Here is a 23,654-nt window from a genome sequence, read left to right on the forward strand (position 1 = left end):
AGGCTCAAAATGCTGTGTTGTAAAAACAGACACGTCTTCACTTAGAGCATCACCACAGTCACAATTTTTTCTAGTCACTTTACCATTTTGCACTTTCGCATTTTACACTTGGCATTTACCACACAGATTACACGGAACTTAGTTATCTGTATAGTATGATTTAAAGAGAATTTATGGTAAAAACTTTTGAGGTGACATAAAGTATATCTCTAAAATTCCCTGCTTTCTGTTTCTTAGTGTTTTAGACATGAGCTGCATTAAGCTGAATTTGAGTGTACACTTGAACTGAACCATGTTATTTACATGGTTGTTTTGCTTTGAGCATTAGAAGTTTAACTTCTTTTTCATTGCCTTCAATTGTAGTCATGGAAAGCTAACTCAGAGCTTTTTTTCTCTTTTTGCAAAACAGAAATCTGGAGCTTTGACAGGAGTACCAATTTCTGGGGTAAGTCCTACTTCAATCTAGATTCTAGTATGAAAACCTGATACTGCAGGAACAAAGCTTCACAGGAAAAAGCTTTAAGATGAGTGAGTTCTGCTATGAATTAAGTTGGTGGTTTTTACCTCAGGTTAAACATGAAGTAAAATTTGGAACATGAATTATTGGTTGGCTTGATTCATCATTATTAAGGCCTGGCTGTGGAAATACAGCTGATAGCTTTAATTCATGTGTGTAGTGCTGTTGGAAACTTAGGTTCTCTAAGTAAAGAAGTAACATTACAAAGTGGAAGCAAGCTCTGCTTCATACATATAAAAGAAGTTCTGTATATACATAGTCCAGAAATGCTGGGCAGATTCTCAGCTTTTTCCAATACAACATACATAAAGATAGTAAATTTTATTTTATTTCTCTAAATTGTTCACCATAAGTAGTACAACACATTTCATTTTTTAGTTCTTACAAAAGGAAGAGTAATAAAAAGCATAACTTGTCTCTATAGGTTTTTCCTCACTTTCAGTGGCCTGTGTGGTACAAATAGATTCAAGTTACAGTGAAATATATCTGTTCACAGTCCTTTTTCATGCACATAATTCATGTGCTGACATTTGCTAAAAGAAAATGTCTCCTACTTTCAGTGCTTGGGTGACCAGTCTGCTGCGCTTGTTGGGCAAATGTGTTTTCAGGATGGGCAAGCAAAAAATACGTAAGTTGTTATTAAAGTTGTAAGATAAACACTGCTCTGTTTTGAATTTAGTATTATGTTATTTTTCAAGCTCGCTGCCAAATGCTTTTGTAGTTAGCAGATCTACTTTTTGACTGTACTGACCTACAAAGTAAACCATGTCCTGACTTTATTATATAAAGTAGCGAAGGGGTTGAAGTTACGTGGCTTGTGAGGTATATTTTGGAACACAGCCACTCTGAGAAAAACACCTCTGTGTGACAGGAGGTTTTTCATTTTAAAATTTTCCAAAAGAGAGATTAAAACAGTTGCAGGTATCATTTAAATTGTGACCTAAAGTTAAATGAATAGAAGCCTATGAGTTAAATTGCATAGACTTGAATGGCACAGCCCTGCTGGATGGAAGAGGTTCATTTCAGTTGCAGTACTTAGTTTTGCTTCTCTGTCTAGCTCAGCATGGAGAATATTGCGTTTGTTTTTTCCTATTTTTCAGCCTCTTCATGTCCCCTGTTTAAAATAACTGATCAGTTAAATCGGGCAACTGGTGTAATCAAACACTCATTTGAGAAAAAGCTCTCTGCTTAAATGACTTACTGTTCCATTTACAACCACGTGCTTTATGGAGCATGTAGGTACATGCACAGAATGGGACTTTCACAGGTATAATTACACATTCATCTATACTTGCGGCTAATTGACCTCCACTTTTTATTTTATATTTATGCACAAATTGAATGTTTAGTGACCTTGTGTTTTAGTAAACCAAACATGGTTCTAAGTAATATTATCACAAAGTATTTTTACAATAAATGCTTTTATAACACAAGAGACCTTTTGAAAAAAAAGTGAACGGCACTAAACTAAAAGGTAACAGTAAGATTTTTTAGCTTATTTGTGTTATTGCTTTACTCTTTTTCTCTCCAAATATAACTGAAGACTATCTGAATACTGTTTTAAGATATTAATTTTTGGGGGTTTAGAAAGGTAGGGAACTCATAATTTCTCAGAATAAATTAGAGTGGATTGTAGGATTTTGTACTCCTTTTATTAAACTGTGTCTGTATGCACGTGTACATGTACATATATACGTGATGTGGTCTTCAAATGAGAAATACACCATTTTTAAATGTTTTTGAATAGAATATATTTAAAGAAAACCCTCTTCTTTATGACAGGGACAAAGTTTCTTAAAATCTCTCCTTTAATATTGTGAAATATTTATTTTATAAAGTAGCTTTCATAATCAGCTTAAATTGAAGTAGGTAAACACTGCCACCAAGGAGGAATTCACACTTCGTTTTCAGCCATATCTGCTACTTGATAAAGTGTTATACAAAAAATAGCCAGAGAGAGAGGAATGTGACTAGATTTTTCAGCTTCAGGCTGCATTTAAATCAACCTTTTTGAGGATGGTTTTATCATCAGTTAATGGTAAAATAACCTTCAAGGGTCAAAATGTGGTGTCTTGATTCTCCACGAGGGACTCATGGATTGATGAGTTGCAGTAACAGGTCTAACATTTTGGTCTAACTTTGCTTTGCTTTCATGCCAGGTACGGAACAGGCTGTTTCTTGCTCTGCAATACAGGTCAGAAGGTCAGTTGCATTTTTTGGTTGTTCCCTTTTGTTTTTTTTACAATCTTTATTTAAGTTCTTGAATACAACTGTATGTTAGCCTTTCTTAGACTTACTAACTACAATCATGTTGCCAGACATAAGGAAAAGCACAGACTGAAATCTGAAAGAATAGAAAATAATTGTTTGTTGAAGGTATTTCAGTAAGACTCCATTTCCTAGCTCATTAAATGTCCAAACAGAACTTTTCATAGCAGGTTTCTTGCTCTTTCCCTATACAAGTTTCTTAACGTCACACAGAGAGGCTCAAGTGTTGTGTTACTTTAACCACAGGCCTTCTTCCTTCTCTTGGCTATTTTATTTCTTCTCTTTACTTTTCTCTCATTATTTCCTTGTAGTTGGAGTTGAATAAATAACTCAAAGCTTTGGCTTCCTTCTCATTTCCATCTCCTTCTAAAGATCCCCAATTCTTTGCTATAAGGAGGCTGGAAAGATCTGTGGCAGCTTGTGGAAATGAGAATTAGCACCACCAATCTGAGGGTTCTATGACAGGTGTTTATTTAGAGTGACTGATAATGTACTTTGTTTAAACTTTCCATATTTCATTTGAAGGTTTGGTTTCTTGTTTATTATAATTTGAACGTTTTAATTTAAATATTTCCTGCCTCTGTTCATGCTTTACCTTTTTTTTCCCATTTCCTCATTTAGTCTGTGTTTTCTGAGCATGGTCTTATAACCACAATAGCTTACAAACTGGGCAGAGACAAACCTGTTTGTTATGCACTAGAGGTAAGTTCAGTAGTTTCTTCCTTTTTTTAGTGATACATGTTCTTGTTTACTTCTGTTATCTGGTATTTTTATGTTATCTGGAGCTGCATGGAAATGTTTTAGCTTGTGTGCCTCAAGGTTTATGTGTGGTTTTGGTTATCCCTATCTCCAATCTATATCATGTAATCTAATAAAATATTTCTTCATTGCTTCATTTATATTTTCAGAGCAAGATGGTGAAAACTTTTCTTTTGTTATTCATTCCCTCAAATCCTTAGTGAATGTTAGAAATAAATAAAACAGAAAGATTTCTGTACTAAATTTGGTTTAAGGAAAGAGGGGGGGAAGTACTAGTGTTTCAGTTATCTTCTCATAATAGAAGTCATAACTAAATGTTTTTTATTTCATTGTAATGAATTTTACTTCTACTTTTAAAAATCTGAACCAAATTTCTGGGACGAAAATCCTCTAACAATTTAGAATTTTTTTACCTACTTAGATTTAGATGCCTACTTACAGAATTTAGTTCCTTGGTTCTCCACACAAGTCTGAGGGCATCCAAATTCTGTAGAAAATTGTATTTTTACATCAGGGTTCATTGCTTTAAAGCTCTGCTGCTGAAGCACAGATCAGCTGAGCACCTATTTGGCACTAAAGCTTTATTGGGAACAGCAAAATAATTACTCTTCCACCTGTGCTGCTTAAGTGGACTAACTATTATAATCTAATAGTTATTCTCAAAACAGATATACTGAATTCTCTGCTGATGTTGAGCTTTTGCAGACACTCTATGTTTTCCATGAGAAACAAAGACAACACACAGAATTTTTTTCACTGGGAGAATAGTTTGTGGCTTATAGTACTTTACTAGGATGTAGGAGGCTGTGTTCATTTCCTTCCCTAAGGAAAGTGAATCTTGCATTTGCCATGTTCTGTCAAGCTTTGGGATTTTTATTTTGTGTGGGTGTGTGAGAGGTTTGTTTTATTTTTAAGCCATGTTCTGGAACTGTCTTGAGAGTGATTTTTATTTCTGCATGCTGAAACACGTGCACGTGTGCTTTGCTTCTTCACCTCCACGTCTTTATTGATATTGTCTGAAAACATGGCTTCAACAGAAGATGTTGAGTGTCTTTTATCCTGTATCTATGATAGAATCATCCACAGTCTGCTGCTTAAGACACTTCCCAGAAGGGCAAAAAATATGGATTCAACCTTTTCTTTTAAATCAAACTGGTATCTTGTAACAGTAATAGCCAGCTGCTTAGAAAACACTCCTGCCCCTTCCAGCAATGGCTTTGAATGAAAATACAATGCTGCTCCTGTTTTACTTGATGCTTGGTCTGGTAAACTTGAGATTGTCTTGTGGAGAAGTCCATTTGCACTTTGGAGTGAGATAAGAGCCATGTCATTGATCTGTGATATGATGGAGCCATGCAGGGCCAAATTCAAAAACTCAGAGTAATTTTGCTGGCAAATGCACCAGTGCCTAAATTTTCTGTCTTTCTGGGCATTTGTATTTAGACTGGATGTAATCAGTCTTGTTTCTTTAAATCAAAGCATAAAAATATTATTTTGTCAGGAAAAGAAGTCTGAGGCTACCGGACCTCATAACTGTATATTCAGGAGAAGACATAAATTAGAAAGACAAGAAGACTGCTTAGGAAATGTCACTGTAACTTCCCCTCACGGAAAAAAGCACACAATATGTACCTTTTCTGCATGGAGCCTGTGTAATAGGCTGCCCTTTTTACACTGCAGTCTCCAGATGCCAAGAAACTTGTGGGTTAGTTGTGAGCATTCTTGGGAGTGCTTCAAGCTCTGACTGTAAGCCTGCAGTTCGAGGCCACAGCTACCCCTCCTCTCCAGTCGTTTAAAAAGGAACACAAAGCTACCAGTGGTTGTCTCCTAATGTGGTGATTTTGTTTCCTTCAGGGGTCTGTTGCAATAGCTGGTGCTGTTGTCCGTTGGCTGAGGGACAATCTGGGTATCGCTAAGTCTTCACAGGAAGTTGGTGAGTATTTACAATTTGGAACTGTTCAGGTTTTAAAGTTTTCCAGTGTCATAATGTCTCTATTGGTGAATGAAAACTCAAAATATTAAAGAAAAGATGGAAGGTGCATGTATTTCGCTATGTTTAAGTAATTTGCTTTGCATCCATGAACTCACTGTTATTGATACATATATTTCATAGAACCTCTCAATACAGCTTGGAAACTTTGTTCTTTTGCAATCTGTACTTTTTAGTAGTTTCCCTAGCAAACAGATATTCAGTTGGATACTATATATACAATGTATCTCCTGGTTTCATGTGGTGTTGAATTTTCCAGAGTCAAGAGTATTGAAGTCTGTATTACAGAAATCAGCCCATATTTGATCCTGAACCTACATATTGTTGTCATAAACATGAGAACTTGAGGCCCTACATGTGCAATAATTTATGTAGAAGGCTTCATATCCATTGAGTTAGAGACCTCAGTTTGCAAAGTTGCCTCTTAAAAGGAGTTGTGAAGGAGAGTAATCTGTTTTAGCTAAGAATACAGTAATCCTTTAGCAGTTGCACAGCTGATGTTTTCTGATTGAGCTGAACTGAACAAACTGGTGTGTGACATTATAGAAACTAGGAATATATCAAATTTTGGAAAAGGAAAAAATATCAGAAGCATGCAAGGGCATAAGTTTGAAAATGATTAATTTAATAAGATTTAGGACTAAAAGGAGATTCCTTACATATTTTTAATAATTTGATATCTTATTGAAAGGTGGAAAAATTTAGAATTAAAATTTTATATAAAACTTTATAGATTAAGCAAAAACTTAAAACATCATTCTCTTTTTCTGAAAGAAAACTTTGCAGATCATACAGCAGAATATAAACTACTGTCACATGAATTAGTCAGTTGTTGAGACACTACAGTACCTCTTCACAGGTTTGACTAGACCTTTGGAAGGTTTCAGTTTCAAGAACTTTAACCTTATCAGTGTTGGTAAAGTCATGTAGGACTTCATCATCTCTTTGTGTTTCCCTAAACATGTCCTTCCTTCTCCCTTCACTCCTTTTTTAAGTGGAGTCTGTATAAAAGTACCATTTTAGAAAGACTTTTTTAAGTTTTCCTGCTATTTTTGCCTAGTACTATACTCCTCTGATCAATGCAAACAAAAAATTTACAAAAGCAGAAAAAAAATGCTTTGCTTTCTTTTTCTAGAAATGAGCTGCACATAAGCATTATTTCCTTTGCAGTTCTAGATGTCTTAATATAATTTTTTTAATTACAAATATTTTAGTATTAAGTTCATATATCCACAGTTATTACTCAGATATTAAGAAACTTTAGAATTCTTTGTAGGTGGCCTTGTGATTTATATACGTAAGCTGAGAATTTGGAACTCTAAATTCATTTGAAGTTAATGGGAATTTAGTTCTTAACTCCCTTTGGTCTTGATCCAGTTTCACTTGCTTGTCTTGACTCAAATGTAAGAAAAGTGTGACCTTTTGTCTGCTTTGAAGATTGCATTCTTTACCCACAGGGTAACCTTTGAAAACCTCACGGAATCTAGGTCAGAATATTGAGCACATAATTTGGGGGTTTGGTTTTGATTTTACATTTTACATTTCCCACAACTCCCTATGCTCCATATTCCATTCATACTGTTGCAAACAGAAAATTAGTTAACAACGAGCAGAGGGCCAGCACTAGTTGTATTTTTTAATTGTATACATGGCTTGATTATTTTTGTAGCTACCTAATATATTCTGAATATTTTTCCAATTTAAATAATAACACTTTTAAGTGATGTATTTAAGTGTTGGTACAGTTGTGAAAAGCTAACTGAAGCCTGTTTGTGTGTGTGTGCATTAGAAAAACTGGCTGCAGAAGTGGGGACTTCTTATGGCGTCTACTTTGTGCCAGCATTTTCAGGACTGTATGCACCATACTGGGAACCCAGTGCAAGAGGGTAAGGATGTGACTGAACATTGCATTTGCAGAGGATTTTAATCATTTTGCAAATCTACCACGCTTGTCCTTCCAGAAACGGGAAATTGTTCTTTTTGTTCCTTTGATGTGTCCAGATACATCATTCTCTGTGGTATCTTAAAGAAACTACTGAGTTTCTGTTTTGTATTTAACCTGTTCAAAACAGCAATTGCTACTGGGAGAAAAAGGATTAGCCAGCTCAGCTACTCCTCGCCCCTTCTTGCCCCCCTCTGAAAAAAAAAAAAAAAAAGGAGGGGGGAAGGAGGGCAAGGAAAACAATTTCTGGTTCTGAAAGGATTTTCATCTCACTAAAATTAGAAGAGGAGGTCTGCATTCTTGTGAGCTGTCAGGCAACAAAAGTAGGAAAGGAAGAATATAGTGCTGATTAGTCGTTTGAGTTCAGTTTCAGGTTACTTAAATCCTTCTGACTTTTTCTCCTTCCCCTTATACCCAGCTTTCTTTCCAGTCTACTGAAAACTCTTTTCTACTCCTTTTTTCCAACCCCTTTCTGGATAGTTCAGACGTAACTAGCTGTAGCAGTAGCCTTTCATTTGTCTTTTCTGCTGTTGTAAGCTTGCCTACTGTTCCTGGAATCACACGTGCCATGGGAATCACAGAAGCATATAAATTTATATATAAAATAACTTCCCTAAAGTGAGAAAAGAAGTCCTAAAGGATATCTAGTTCCCAAGGTTTCAAGTAGTTTCATCTTTAGAATTTATATGCTTCTTGTACGTAAGTAAAAAGAAGTATCTTTGAGATAGATGTTTTTACCATTTTTCAGATCACAGTGCTTAACTTTTTATCTGTTAAAAGCTGATTTTTGGAATGGTAACAACTAAAAATGCCCTTTAATATCTTTGAACTTGCATGTATCCATGTATACCAAATACAGCAGCTTTTCTGCGTAGCATGCTGCTGTTCCTTGAATGCTGAAATAGGATAAAAGGATGGTTATTTGCTCTGCTGCAGTTCAGAGTACATTGACAGAATTCATCTTACTCATGGGTAGATTTAGCAGAATTTCCATATCCAAAAACCTCTTTGAAGGTTCAGAAACAATGAATGGCCAGAAAGATCTGAAAACAATTTCAAGCATTTAGAGCACAACACTGACCCAAACTGTGCTTTTCCATAAGAACTGAAAGCAATAGAGAATTTATTAAGATTATAGTGATAATTAATATTATTTTTAAAGAGAAATCAGTCTCAATTAAACTTTTTTTTAAGGCAGACTAGAATTTGTGGGGGTATTTGTGTGTGTGTATGGGTGAATATACATCCATCTGCATGCAGATTGGCAAAACCAAATTAATTTATGGCACCTTAATTGATTGGAGCCTGAAAGCACCTTTGTATGGAAAAGGAGAGAGTTTAGACTAAAGAAAAACAAGCTTTTTAATAGTAAAAAGGAGTACTCATACAATAGACTGTATGAGCTTTGAATTAGAAGACCTAGGTCTGAAGTAACAGTGTATGTCTGCTAAGAAGTGTGTCCTAACTTTGGGGTTTTTTCTCTCTCAACAGTATTATCTGTGGCCTTACTCAGTTTACAAATAAAAAACACATCGCCTTTGCTGCACTAGAAGCTGTCTGCTTTCAAACACGAGAGGTAAAGGAAAATTGGGTCCTAAATTCATTGTAAATTAGTATGATAACAGGAACTGTAGCTCTTCAGGAAAAGAAGATATTTAAAAGATGTAATGAAGTTTAATCATATGCTTTATATTGTACCTCAATGCTATTCTTGTCATTGCTTATTGCTAATGTTGAAAAATTGTTCCTGTGGATTTATATAAGATTGACTGGTACATTATTTTGGAGTGGCAATGCTGCCTTTTATCAACACTTAAAATATGGTGAACATATTTTGTGACTATTTTGAGAGGCAGAACATAGAAATATTAAAATGACAAGGCCAACGCCATAACTACAAAGTTTCATTGGTGTAGGAGACTACATTTTACATTGTCTGCTGTGACAGAGGTAGGTTATATTGCTTCTGGTGCACAAGAACAAAAATGAGTTAAAGTGAGACAACAGCAAACATACCAAGGGAAATCTGTGTTCACTTCCTGCCCATTACATCCTTCACTGCCTTAGCTGGAATCCTGCAACAGCAAACCGAAATTCTCACAGAGGAAATTAATCCCCCAACCAAATCAAAGGGATTGATATCAGTGTGGGCATTTGAATCTTTATATCACCATCTACTCCTCCCTGTGTTTGCATTCAGGGTAAAGTTACAGGGAACTAAACTGACAGTCTGGTTTGTTGTCTGCTTCTCTTTCCTTGTCTGTTCTCCCATCCATTCCCTCTCATGTGACAGCTCAATGAACTTTCCAGCAGAAAATTATCCCTCTTTTTACTGGGCTATTTTTCCACTGGATTAATGACCTCAGCTGCCTTGCAGAGAAGTGCAGCAAATGTCAGAATGTGAGACAGGGCATGTGGCTGAGAGTAGGAGAGAGGAGAATAAAGCTCTTACACTGATTGAGGGTGAAGTTTACTGTTTGAGCAGATCTAATACTCCCCCATACTTTAGCCAATGTACTTTTATCACAGTGACAGGAGTGCCTAATCAGGTCTCTGGACACACTTAAATTAACAGATTAAGTCCTATTGGCACAGATAAAATATGTATACATTTTTCAAAGATACATCGTTAGTTTTGTCTTGTCAAAAACAAAGTTCTTTTAATTCCAATTAAAATGGAAGTCTTCAGGAAATCCCTCAAATTTCACATCCATTGGAGTTCTTGCCTGTTTTATTGTGACATTCTGAGTACTTTATAATTCAAAAAGCTCCTTCCTTATGCAGATAGATGACACTTGTTGTGTTTTTTCTTCCTGAAGGCATTATGGAAAAATAAGCAATTTTTCAGTTCTAAGAGGTGTACAATGCTGTCATTAAACAAAAGTTGCATATTTGCTTTTCATCCAACCTCCATACAATAGAGATAGCAGCAGCCTGGTTGTGATTTGTTTTATTCCTTTGTCTTCCTTGTTTACAACATTATTTTAATTCAATTTTAATCTCTACTGAGTGCATGATGATCCAACATGCTCTTTCACAGTGACAAACAAAACCAGAGCCTCCAACAGTGCTGAAGTTCTGAATGGTAAAATAGGCAGATAATATGGAGTTAAACAAATGTAAAATGATATATAAGAAGGAAATAAGTGGTGGAGAGCAGTGCTAGTGTAGCACTGCCAGCAAGCTTTGCTGCTGTGCTATGAGGTCTGTTTTCCTGGTTATTTCTAGTGCAGGCCCATGGACAGATGCTGCCACCATGAAAACTGGCCTTACTCTTACCTTGTTATTTTTAACCTTTATTTATCCTGTGGCAGTTTCTTTAGTTCCTTTAAAGATGTTGTGGTAAGGGACCTTGCTTATTTACTTTCTGGGAATGGGGAGAATCTACTGGACAGTTTGTCTCTATGTAGTTTTTTACTACCTTGCAAGCCTAGAAGTTTTTTATTCTTTTTTAAATAGCATGTTGACTTTTCCCAGTAAGGATTGTATAACTGGGTACTTTGTGAGCTACGGAACAGGGCAGAATGTGTTGTAGTTTTGGTCTTTTTTGTGATCTGTGTTGCTTTGTCATTTAAAGCTGAGAAAAACACACCTCCTTTTTATTCAAATAAATTGAAAAATTACAGAGAGAAAATCATTCTGCACTTGTTAATCCCTAACTTGTAAACAGAAATTATGTACTAACCTTACAAAGTGCATATGAGACATTTAACTGACTGTTTTTACAAAACCCTAGAAAACCCACTATTCTGTATTTAATGGTGCTTGTAGGGTAATGCTGTGGTGTTACCAGTAGCTAAGGTTTGAGGCAAACCTTATGTTTTCAGGAAATCCTCTAAAAAGCATATTGATAAGTATCAGTGAGTTAAATGCTCCACTCATAGTTAATTAGCCTTTTTTCAGCTATCAGCTGTGCTCAAAAGAAGGAAACATAGTTTTATAAAAAATGACACTAACAGTTTATTTTTACTGTCTATCTGGTTTAATGTAAAATTCTCAGTTTTCAACAACTAACTCAAAATATTTGAAAAGGCTACTCTTTCAAAAGAGTTCAACATTCCTCAGTTCCTGCTGAAATGTCTTGTATGTTGTCAGGTCCATGTTTTAATCTCTCAATTATTTAATGCATCAAATTAGAGGAAGTATCTAAACAACCTAGCTCAGCTAAAGGACTCCATTTATTATTGCTTCTTCCTTTGTTATCTTTAAAAAATGTTGTAGTTGTCATCAGCTTTTCTTCAAAATTCTTCTTCTCAGGCCACACGAGCAGCACATAAGCTACATAGAGAGCATCAGAGGAGAAGGATTCCTACACTAGGATTTCTGTAATGAATAGATGCATGTGCTGTATAATAAACAAAACTCTATTGTCACTACTTCTGTTTTGCTCTTTCAGTATATAGGAGAGGAGAATGATGTACTTAATGCTCTTCAGCAAGTGCTGAAGTATCAGTATTTAACACTCAGAGAGTATTATGTATTTCTCTGCAATTAAGTCGTAATGTATATTACTCTTACTTAAGATTTTAGATGCCATGAACAAGGACTGTGGGATACCACTAAGTCAGTTACAAGTAGATGGAGGAATGACCAATAACAAAATCCTCATGCAACTCCAAGCAGACATTCTTTGTATTCCAGTAGGTAAGATGAAATTGCAGCTCCTATTTTCTTTTTAAAGCTGCTGAGAGCAGATTGGATGCCTTGTTCAGTTGTTTTTAGATAGATACATAAATCTTTAATTCTAATGTCATCAAAGTGACTTTCATTACAAACTATCATGATCCTCTCTGTGATTTATTTCAGTAAAGCCATCAATGCCTGAAACTACAGCTTTAGGAGCTGCTATGGCAGCAGGAGCTGCAGAAGGAGTTGGAGTTTGGAGCCTGAATCCTGGAGATTGGACAGCAGTGACATCTGAACGATTTGAACCACAGCTCAACCCAGAGGGTAAAACCCTTTTATGTTATCTGAGTTGCAAACTTATCTTTTGACCAACAAGTCAGGCTTTTTCTTTATTGCAGTCTGACATACTGATATAAAATGAATATTCTATGAATATCCTCAAAAATGTTGAAGATCAAGTTGGTGGTGTTTGGCTTAGAGAAAAGTGCATTTCCATTGCTCTTTTCTGCCCACATTGACCAGTAAGATTGGAGGATGGTTAAAACAATGTAGCTCCATTGAGGAATATGTTGGGGTTTTTTTCTGTCTTCTCTTTCAAAGCAGCTTGGCACTGGGCATTGCAGTCAGTAGCTTTGGATTCATAGCAAGTAAAATCAAAGAAATCTTGAAAATTTTTGGTGTGAAAGATGTCTTCTAAGCTCCTGTGCATTTGTGAGTTTTCACAGATGTAGAAAGGACAGACTGACTGTTTTGGGGAGATTCCTTTTTTTGGCTTTAAAAAGCTTACATTAATTAATGGGTTTTAACTAACTATCTTTTTCATCAGTTCCTAAGTGCTTGTAGAGGTGGAAAATACGTACTTGACATAATTAATCCCTGTGCAAGACAAATGCTTTTTTGTCTTTTCAATTTCTTAATTTTTGGTACATACTTTTGTCTTACAATTTGATTATAATTACTTCTACAATCCCTACTTCAAGACAACATTTTCAACATTGAAGGGTTTCTACATGAATATCAATTGCTTCATTTTGTCCTGCTTGTAAATCTTCTTAATGGAGAACATGCAGAAAATTGATTTTATTTCTTCTTACTGTGCATAACTGTGGAGTTTGGGGTGGAGGTTTTTTAATTCAAAAAAGGATTTTATAGTGCTTTTTCTGCAAACAAGCGATACTGTGCTAAAGAGTGGAAAACTAATATTGTAGTGTTTGGTTCTTAAATACTTGTGGTTGTATTCCTATGCATTGAGAGGCTTTTCTGTTTGCTGGTTCCTTAATTTCAGAAAGTGAATTTCGGTACGCCAGATGGAAGAAAGCTGTACTGAAATCTATGGGCTGGGAGACAGCTGAAGCTTCTTCAAATGGTAAACCAAAAATTAATGCAGGTTAACTATTATTAATTAGCCAGTTAGCCTTTTCTGTTCATGCCATCTCTGGACTATTACAGTGATTTAAAGATCATTATTTAAAACCACTGTGGAAACAAAGCAGGAAAATATGTAGTTCTTCCTCTTGAAAGGAGGGCACAAGTAATATCTTGTAGGGCTCTAAAAACAGAAAATATGAAATCAAGACTAACTGCAGGTTTTGCAGAGTGGCATTGGCTTACAAAAGAAAAAAAATCTTACCTAGAAGAGATACAGCACAATTCTAAGACATTGCAGGGATTTTGTAAACTTTCTTATACTATAACCTCATGTTTCAAAGGAGAAAACATTCATCCTGTGATTTTTCTTGCCATATCTTGCCTTTGTCATTTGCTGTATATTATAGAGGGATTGATATCCACATCAAAATCTATTTGACTCATAAGGGTTAAGAGCAAGAAGTTATCATAAAGTGAAGAATTGCATAGACCTATTGTTCACATGCAGAGAATATAAAAAACACTCTTGAGGGACTGAACAAGATCTTTCTTTTGACGTATAGGGCTTTCTCATCTGTCAGGTTTGAATTAAATTAAAACTGCAGTCTTCTATGATCTATAATTTGAATTTATATTTGAACACTATTTCAGGATAAGTTTGCAGTCCTTAATCATCCTATAACACATCATTTGTGGGGTTTGTCTCTATTTCATTTCCCTTTCATTGGAAAAACTGTTAGAATGAAAAGTATTAAGTAAAGAATCCTCAAAATATAAACTCCCCCCACAATCCAAAAGCTACAGTTGGAGCCCCAAAGCTTCATGAAGTCTCTTTATTCTTGAAAGCTAAAATTTTCCTTTCACCATCCTATATGTTGATTTAAGTATTTTATTTAACACCATGTTTTACAAACAAGTCTGCCAAGGCTACTGGGAAGGGAAACAAGTAATTCAGCATGAGCAACAGGTAATTTAGCATGAGCAACATGAATCACTTCAGAATCATATTCAGTCCATTATGATATGGACTCTGATGCTTCTCCTACTTATATATCTTTATTTCCTTTTGAAGAATAAAAAATTCTGCCTTGAAGAAAGTAAAACTTGATCCTTCCCTTCAGTTCATGTGAAAAGAGACATATTTATCAAAACTTATCTCAGTGATTGTCTGGTTTAACACCTGGGGGGAAAATGTTATTTTCCTTAGTTCTTGCTTTGAAGCTTTGTCTTCTGCTTGCTAGGGATAGTTAAGATTGAAGAATATTAGAAATGGGCTCAACCTAGATAGTGCTGACAGTAGAATTTAGATTTGAATTCTTACACTGAGAGTCTGTTTTGAATTGTTGTGGGGTTTGTGCATAATTTTTTTAGTTTTTCTGTGCATGTCACTACATTTGTTATCTTTTGCTGTTCATATGATCTTTAACACATATATTGCAATTTATATATATTTCTCTTTTGATTTGCTTGACTGGAAACACCCTCCCCTGGATGACATCAGGTGACACTAGTATCTTCTCTAGTCTGCCTTTGGGTCTTTTTATTATGAGTAGCATGGTAATGTTAATCGGAGCAAAGTACGTCTCAGGTTAGTTATTATTTGATCTAGATCCCTTTAAAACCTGTCTGCACTAGTTTGAGTGTTGGGTTGGGGTTTTTTTGTATTCCATCTGTTTGTTTCCAGCAAAATTACTGATGCTTTTTGTTGTTCATGCACACGAATGTTTGAGGGTGTGAATCAGACATAATGCACCAAAGGGAGCCAAGTAAAGGCTATCTCAAATTCATCCTCATGTGCCATGAAATTTGTAGTTGTTAGATGCACATGAAACCTTGAACTCTCCCCTTCCTTTGTATCTATGCAGATTGCACAGTTTATAAAAGGGATATAGGTTTGGGCAGCCTAGCAGAGTTTTGCATTGCCTGCATTACAGTGTGCATTGCAGTTAGAATAAGGTTCCATCCTTTATCCTGTATTTCTTCTTGTAATATCTCTAATTATTTTGAGGATCTTGTTTAAATGAAGACTTTTTCTTCTGTGCCCAAAAGGCTTCCTGCACCTCTTTAGTTTTTTTGGTCCCCTTGGAACTACTGTATTGTTAGAAATCTTCATCTACTAAATCTATAAAATATTCTTTTTGTACTTTGCTCTTGATGTATAAGTGAATTAATCTTGTCTAAGAGAAGAGACCCTAAAAGGCTTATCTGCAGAACTGGGGAAGGGACTGTGTGCATATGCAATGAAGATGCATCTTCAACTTATTAATATATGATTTATTTTAAAAGAAAATTCTTAATATGGATGACATTGTTATTTGCTTATGCTTATGCCAGAAGTAACACATCTCATTAAAATATTCTTAGGGTGAGAAAAAGAAGTTCATATGTTGCTGTCATTTCTTCTTTGTTGTTTCAGAATTTCATTCCAAAGAAAGTATTTTACAGTATAGGCATTGTTGCTGCTTAGTAAGCTGTTTGGGGGTGGTTGTTTGGTTTTCTTTCTTTGTTTTGGTTTTGGTGGGATAGGCAGGAGGTGTTAATTAAACAGACAATTGAGGACTCTAGCATGCTCCTATGATGATGTGTTTCTATTTTGTTTCTACTCATTCAGCCTGAATTAACTATTCAATTGTTATTTTCCTTGCATGAAACGGACTGTCAGAGCTTGTAGGAGAACTAAAATCAAACTAAACAAATGCTAGGCAAAAATCAAACTGAACAAATGGATTCACATTAATTTACTAACTCTGGAATGAATCTGTGAATGAGAAAAATCTAAAAATCTTGATTGTGAAGAATAAAACAAAAACAACTGTGAATAAGTGGGTAAATTTTTAACAAGCACAACAAAGCAACTTGAATATAAATTCCAGGTCAAGTTCTTCACCACATGGAGGATACCTAAAAAAATATGAAAATCAATGATAAGCGAGGAGATAAGCAACTTAAATTTTGGATTTACTGCTTTTGAAAAACAACTTATCACTAACCTGCATATAAATATCTAAACTTGCACTGCTGGAGCTCATACAAAAAGATTTCTTTTTCTCCCTTCCTTAAGCTTGTCAATGCCTTTCTGACCCACAAGTGGGAAACATCCCAGCTCACTGTGGCCTTAAGAAACCATTTTGTCCTTGTTTTCAGATAACGGTGACTACCAATATAGTTACTCTTACTATGTATGTATAGTTGCTATATATACACCAACATAATTACTTTATATAATAACATATTGGTTTACTATTTACATGGTAAGCTTTGAGAGGGGAGAAGTTGTGAAAAATTTCCTGCTCATATTTGTTTTAAAAATTATGACATCTTAAAAGAAATAGCAACAGCGATGATATGTACAGGTTGTAGTTTTGCCCAGCTATGTTCTAGGGTAGAATATGATATATAGAATTTCTCTTGCTGATTGGAGCAGGGCTGCTTTCCCCTTAGACAATTTGGTAAATATTGTTTTGCTTCTAAAAGCCAGAACTTGCTGAGCAGACTTTCCTCCTAATTCAGTACAGAAACTCCATTTAATTAATTTGTTACATTCTATCTTTTAATGAAACACTGGAACTCCAACACAGTCATCAGTGTAGTAGGTTTGAGGATTGAATTTAGTGAGGACTGAATTCATCCTTCATGTGCTGAAACAGCAGTAAGTCTTGCATGGCAACAGTCCTGTTGCTGAATGTGTCTCTCTAGGGCGGGGCCATGATTTTACAGCTGCTGAAACACGAAGGAAAAATCTGCTGCGCCAGAATAGAGAACACTAACATGGCAAAACTCCATTTACAGAACTGCTAAGCTGCCTTTTCATGTGGCATCCAATGACTGAATTTGAAGAACAATACTGTATTCCATTATATCATTTCATAATTCCATCAAAATCCAGTCAATTACTTGTACCTTATTTTATGATCTTCATTCTTCTCTCCCAGGGGAGAAAGGGTCGTTAGTTTGTTTTATTTCACTATTGAAGCAAGCTGTGGATAGCAACTGGAATACTTATGCTAAGATTTTGTTAAGTTTTTCGCGCTAGTTTTGGAAGTGGACACCTGAGAGATTTCAATATATTTTATAGCTGTACATTTTTTTTAGTGGGATGAGGGTAGAGTTAACTATAAGGATCCTATATTTTATTAGACTCAAGTTTAAATAAATGCCGTTTCGTACTTCAATTGGCATCTCTCAAGTGAGATATAGCAGGGATTGGCTATATATGGGATCTTATGTGACATCTGGGGTATAAAGTCCTTTGACTTTATTTTCACAGAATGAAATGTCAGTGCTGATAGTAATACTGTATTCTTCCTGCCCAAATACCCTGTGGGGGTATTTTTAATATTTTGTTTGTCCTTTTTAATTTCTTATGTTGTGATAGTTACTGCCAAATTGCATACTGATTTACATATAGGGATAACTATGCAGTTCTGCAAGATAATTGCAATAATATTTCCCAAATTTCTGGAAGCTGAGCTCTTATTCAGAAGAAAATATGCTTAGATTGCCTTTCTTCGATTCTTCTACTTGTTAAAAATTTACCCATCTTAATCGTGTGGTCTCTGCTCTCCTGCTGTGTTCACATCCCACACACTTAAGCGCTGGCTTATTTGGTGTCACAAGACCCATCTAATTTATAATTGCAGTAATTGAAAACAAAAGTTGGTTTTACTGAATTCCTCTTACAGCTCAGCTGTGTTATAAAGTATTGTTAACGTTTTAGAGTAAATTCTATGTTCCTAATGCATGCTTTTTCTTTTTTAAGATAAATGAGACTACTTAGTGGACATGACGGATGCAGCTGATTTTTTTGTCGCGGTTTGTTTTGTTGTCGGAAGAGATTCTACCATCAACGTGATTATGCTACTTGTGTGGTTCAATATATTCATGAATCCACCTGTCACCAGTCTCTGAGTAACCTTCCAGTGGTGCACTGAAAATTCAGTCTTCAGCCCTTCATTACTCTGTTCCCTTCCCCATCAACTCCAACTGCACTGGAGGCCTTTGCGTGGAGTATCACATGTCATCCTCTAAAATTTCACAAGCCCAAGGTTTGTTTGAGAAAGTGGTATAACAAAAACCTACAGTCTCTGAGGTAGTGATGGCAGATGTTTAGCTGCCCCTTTCAGGGCTTTGGTACTTTATGCAACACACTGCAGAAAGTTAATGATGCACTATAGAACTTTGTAAACATCTTACAATTCTTCCTGCTGCTCTGAATTTTCATAGGTCTATGGTTACCAGAGATGTTTTATTGTAGTGGCCACTGGTCTGAAACACCTTCAGTGGTACAAACCTTTGAAACACTAGCCCAGAATGGCTAACCAGTAGCACACAGTGCCACTGGTTTGGCAATGAATAGGTTGCTGATATGGCCCACAGAGTACTGTTGAAGTGTTCAACCACAAAGTTTAAAAGTTCAGTTTAGCCTCTGCCACATTTACCCATGATAAGTATTTAAGACACAAAGTCATGTAGTTGTACCTTTAAAGAGATGGGAGTAAAGAGGTGTTTTGTTTAAGGCCATGTTTCATCTTCATCTAGTTTAGAAAGGCAAGTTTGACTCAGCATGATACATGACAGGACAGCTACTTGGTCCTCACCAACTGGGAACTCTTAAAGCTACTCTGTACAATGCACTTTTCTTGACCAATACTGCACATATTCTGTCATCCTGCTTAAGGATATTTTAGTTATAAATCGTTATATTTTTGAAAGTTGAAACTAACTTAGTTTTCCTTAAAGAGGGTCCACTCCAACCTAAATATTAGCGCTTTAGTTCTTGATTTCATTTAGTATATCTCAGGGACCACAGTCTCCCTTTCAGTTTCCACCTTCATAGTTTTAACAGCAAGTTGTCGCAAAGTATGCTGGGACAATCCAAACCCCTGGCTCAGAGGAGTAAGTACTTGGCACCTGAAATGGGCCACTGGAATTCACGATGTGCTTGTCAACTGAGTCACATCCACTTTGAAACGTTTCATTTTCCACGTGTAAAGGAGTGAGACAATAATCTTACCTTCAGCTTTCCTGTTTGTACCAAGAGCATCCCAAATGCCAGCCCTATTGGTTAGGTCAGAGAAAAGGTGTTCTGGTATAGTGCCCTTAGATGGGTATGGAATGGTAGCGAGGCTAAATGTGGGAACAACATGGAGAATTTCAAAGGTGTGTTTAAATGCACTAGGAATTAAAGGGAGCATTTTTGTGTACATTTGTTCTTAAAGATTTTTTTTTTAAAAAAGTTTGTTTTTCTTTGTTAAACTATGATTAGAGGCTTAGTTTTTAAAAAGATGTTAAATATATGTGTCTGAAGCAATGGATTGCACAGAAGTTCGGGTCTGTACAATATATTTAATATCAAGTGCATATTAATTGCCTTTTTATTGTCAAGTGCAATGACCTTTGAAAATGTGACTTTTAATTTAGAAGTTAGAGAAGGAATATTTTCGTCCTGTGGTTGCATGTATAACTTCAGCAGAGAGGGAGGATTTTTGTGCACAGGTGAAAATACATCATTCAAATCCTGTCTCTTCTGTAAATACTCGTATGTGAGGTGTGACAGCTAAAATTTCTGATGTTTCCAGTTTGTATTGGAGAGGTGAGGAGTGAAAAAAGAACATGATCCCATAGAAAAATCTTCATACTTCTTACCTTTACTCTGAGCTGTTGCTGACCCCGCCATACCCCAAAGAAGAGGAGGAACAGCAGCTTGTGGAGCACAGGGGGCAGGGGCAGCACACACCTCAAACACTGGACTCCTGAGTATGACGTCTTGCCAAAATCACTGAAGTGCTGAACCTGGGAACAATTAACGCTGACATGTTGCCTTTGCCAGTGACGCATGAGGCAGGGGAGAAGCTCATACATTACAATTAGGAGAAGGATTTTTTGCTGCTTTTCTGACTTATCTTTTACTGGGAAACACAATTCGTATTAATTTTTCACTGAGTAAAAATCATTATTTTATTTTCAATTGCTGTCCCAAATGTTTTTTAAGAGTTTCACACCACTGTTAACTTTCTACCAACATAGTTGAAATATATTATAAACTGCCTGTTGGCGGGGAGGGGACAAACTGTTCGAGTTAGCTTTTTGTGAAGCTGTGATTTATTTTTTTTCTATAAATTACGAGTTTATAAATTCTTAATTGAGAAATGCATTAACTTGGTATTAAAGTACCATAAATTAATTGATATAAGGTGTTGGTTTACTCTTGTATGTTATCTTTCGGAAATATTGTCATTATCTCTCTCACAGACGTGCTTTAACTTGCTTAGATGTACAGGTCAAATATATGCAGTACTGCCTTCTGTTTCAGAGATACATTTAGTCTCAAGGACTGGATCAGGAATCACATTTCCTCAAGTCCCTCCATGTTCAGCAAAAAGCAGGAAAATACAAGTAAAACAGAAGGTAGGAACATAGTACAGGTTTGGTCCAAAGGGATGGTGGGGCCGATACACCAAACGCTTTTTGGTCTTATCACATAAGGTATTTCTGTTATTTTAAGAAAGACGCATGATGGTGTAGGTAGTGGGTTCATTGAAGGAGTGTGCCTGCCAGATTCTTACTTGTTCTGTCTGTTTGTGGCTTCCAGCTGTTTTCTACACATGTAGTGCTCCATGATTATACAAGGATATAGCCTTCATTAGTGATCTGCACAAATCTTTAGTCCCCTATATCGAAATCAGTTGTGTGAGTCAGAAACAACACACACACACATGCACCCTGGAAACAAAAAGGCACTTAAATTTCATATCAGCACCCCAACTTTAAGTAACATGTTATTACTCTTGCTCAATATCAGGCTTCTCCCTTGGCTCATGAGACTCCAGTGTTTTCCTTTCACACGGCAAAGGTACAGCCTTGCCCTTAACTGCCCTGCACCAGAGTGTACTCAAATTCTGTGACTCATCAAGCTGGATTATTGTGAGATTAGAACTTTATTAATTTAATTAGTATCAGAAGTTTATAAATAAGTTTTGTTCAGTGAAGGCTAATACAATGTTTAGTCTATTACTTGAACTCTATGCAGTATAAACAAGCTTCTTAATATCCATGTCAGCATCCAAGGTATAATCTTTCCCTCTAAAGAACCCTAGATCTGTATCAAGTGTTGGAATGCTGTCCTATTACAAGCTGCAGCCTGGACCCAGTATGATTTTTTTTTCTTAATTATTATTGACTGGACTTTATAGAAGTAGTACTCATCAGTCCTGGAGATACAGACAGGCAAATGAGTAGCAGTCCTTTAAAGCTGGGAAGTGGCACCAGAACACTGCTGGAATGACTTGTCCAGATGGACCTATGCTGTCCTGAGGGAGCTCACCAGGCTGGAGAAAAGGGCTGGCAGGAACCTGACAGAGCTCAGCAAGGGAAGTGCGAAGTCCCACTCCTGGGAGGAACAAACCCAGGCCCTGGGACATGCCGGGGGCTAACCTGCTGGGAAGCAGCTTTGCAGAAAAAGTCCTGGAAATCGTGGTGGATGCTATGTGGAACCACTGTTTGCAGCAGTTGCGATGAAGGCGGCAAACAGTACCTTGGGCTGGATCATCACTAGCAGGTCAAGGGAGGTGATCCTTCCTCTCTACTCAGCCCTGGTCAGACATACCTGTTGCACAGAGAAGTTGTTGATGCCTCATCCCTGGAAGTGTTCAGTGCCATATTGGATGGGGCTGTGAGCAACCTGGTCTAGTAGAAGGTGTCCCTGCCCATGGCAGAAGGGTTGGAACTGGATCATCCTTAAGGTCCCTTCCAGCCGAAACCATTCTATGATTCTGTGATACCTGGAGTGCTGGAACCAGCTCTGGGATTGCCAATGTGAGAGAGACACAGGCATACCTGAGGAATACCTGTGTCAGGCCACAAAGACGGATAAAGTGTTGGAGCATGTGTCATCTGGGAGAAGCTGAGACACCTGGGACCACTCAGCTTGGAGAGAGCTCAGATATAAATTCCTGCCACATACTAAAGGCCATAGAGCCAGACCCTTCTCAGTGGTGCCCAGTGACAGGACAAGAGGCAAAGGGCACAAGGAAACACAGGAAACCTCATTCAAACAAAAGAAAACAATGTTTTATTCTCATGGTGATCACACAAGGGAGGAGGTTGCTTTGAAGGGTTGTGGAGTCTCCATCCTCCAAGATACTCCAAAGCCGATGGGACATGGCCCTGGTCTCACTGACCCTGCTCTGAGCAGGGTGTTGTCCCAGACAATCAGAGATGCCCTCCTGCCTTAGCCCATTAGGCCTGGTTAGGTCAGCCACAGCTCATCTCCAGCAAAGGCTCAAGGCTTGAGCTGGCTCGGAATAAACGCCGGGGAAAACTCCATCCCAGTTTACTTGGACAAAACCAGTTCACTTTGTATGGATCAGTTGTCACCCACTGTTGTATTTCAACATTATTCAGCTGGCATTATTATTCTGTTACCCTGTGTACGTATTTGCTTTGGAAGAGTCAGGCCTATTGCGTGGGCTGATTATCTGGCTTGGTTTAGTCCTGAGAGACATTCTTTCAAGCAGCTGCAGTGTGAGTTCAAGTGGAATGATTGCTTTGGTCCAGTACCCTATTTTTCATAGGGAATTATACCACCAGGTGGTTCAAAGTAGCCCAAAAGGCAAGCATGGGATAACGTGTTTCCAAAGATAACACAGTTAAATTGCCATTAGCAAAACCTAAAAATATGGGTTCCTTAAATTTTTGTAATAGAAAGACATCAGTTTGGGAGTAATTTTTTTCTGTCTGTAGTGTTTATTCTTTAAACCTATGGGCTGCCAGTCTGGGGGTTCCTTCTCTGACTGTTGTTCAAAGTACATCCACTTCAGTTGGAAGGATCTCCTGGATTTTCAGCTCTGCAGGGATGAAGCACTCTGAGAAGCGAAGATCCAGCAGCTCTCATGTCCTGATCAGCTGACACACTTCTTGGGTCTTGTGCAATTAGCTAAGCTCTTGCAGACAGGATGGCACTGGCCATCAGTTGTCACTGTCTAGAACAAGCATTTTCCCTCCCACCACTAAAGCCATTGCAGTTGTATCCTGTTTGTTTTGGTAACAGGAGGGGTTAGTCAGTGTGCTCAACAGCACCCATATTTCCCATGCTACTTCATAAACAGCTTCAGGAGTTTTGAGTATATAATTTCAGCTACTTATTTTTTTGCTAAATTTTCTAACTACATCTTCATTTTGAAGAA

The 23,654-nt window shown here is 36.9% G+C and overlaps 1 protein-coding gene across 4 annotated transcripts in view; it reads left to right on the forward strand.

The window, feature by feature from the left end:
* The window catches only part of GK (glycerol kinase), a 32,385-nt gene extending 14,018 nt beyond the window's left edge, over positions 1-18,367 (forward strand). For 2 of the 4 annotated variants that reach the window (XM_064646838.1, XM_064646840.1), the window contains 12 exons: positions 410-445; positions 1,078-1,145; positions 2,677-2,719; positions 3,407-3,487; positions 5,399-5,477; positions 7,324-7,420; positions 8,968-9,052; positions 12,000-12,120; positions 12,283-12,426; positions 13,388-13,468; positions 14,972-15,058; positions 18,230-18,367. In XM_064646838.1, the coding sequence (XP_064502908.1) occupies positions 410-445; positions 1,078-1,145; positions 2,677-2,719; positions 3,407-3,487; positions 5,399-5,477; positions 7,324-7,420; positions 8,968-9,052; positions 12,000-12,120; positions 12,283-12,426; positions 13,388-13,468; positions 14,972-15,058; positions 18,230-18,237 (930 nt within the window). In that variant the 3' untranslated portion in view covers positions 18,238-18,367. The remainder of the gene's footprint in view (positions 1-409; positions 446-1,077; positions 1,146-2,676; positions 2,720-3,406; positions 3,488-5,398; positions 5,478-7,323; positions 7,421-8,967; positions 9,053-11,999; positions 12,121-12,282; positions 12,427-13,387; positions 13,469-14,971; positions 15,059-18,229) is intronic. The other 2 variants (XM_064646842.1, XM_064646841.1) reach the window with 1 other exon arrangement.
* Positions 18,368-23,654: the final 5,287 nt, after the last annotated feature.

The sequence above is a fragment of the Pseudopipra pipra genome, chromosome 2 (assembly GCF_036250125.1).
Source record: "Pseudopipra pipra isolate bDixPip1 chromosome 2, bDixPip1.hap1, whole genome shotgun sequence".
NCBI lineage: Eukaryota > Metazoa > Chordata > Aves > Passeriformes > Pipridae > Pseudopipra > Pseudopipra pipra.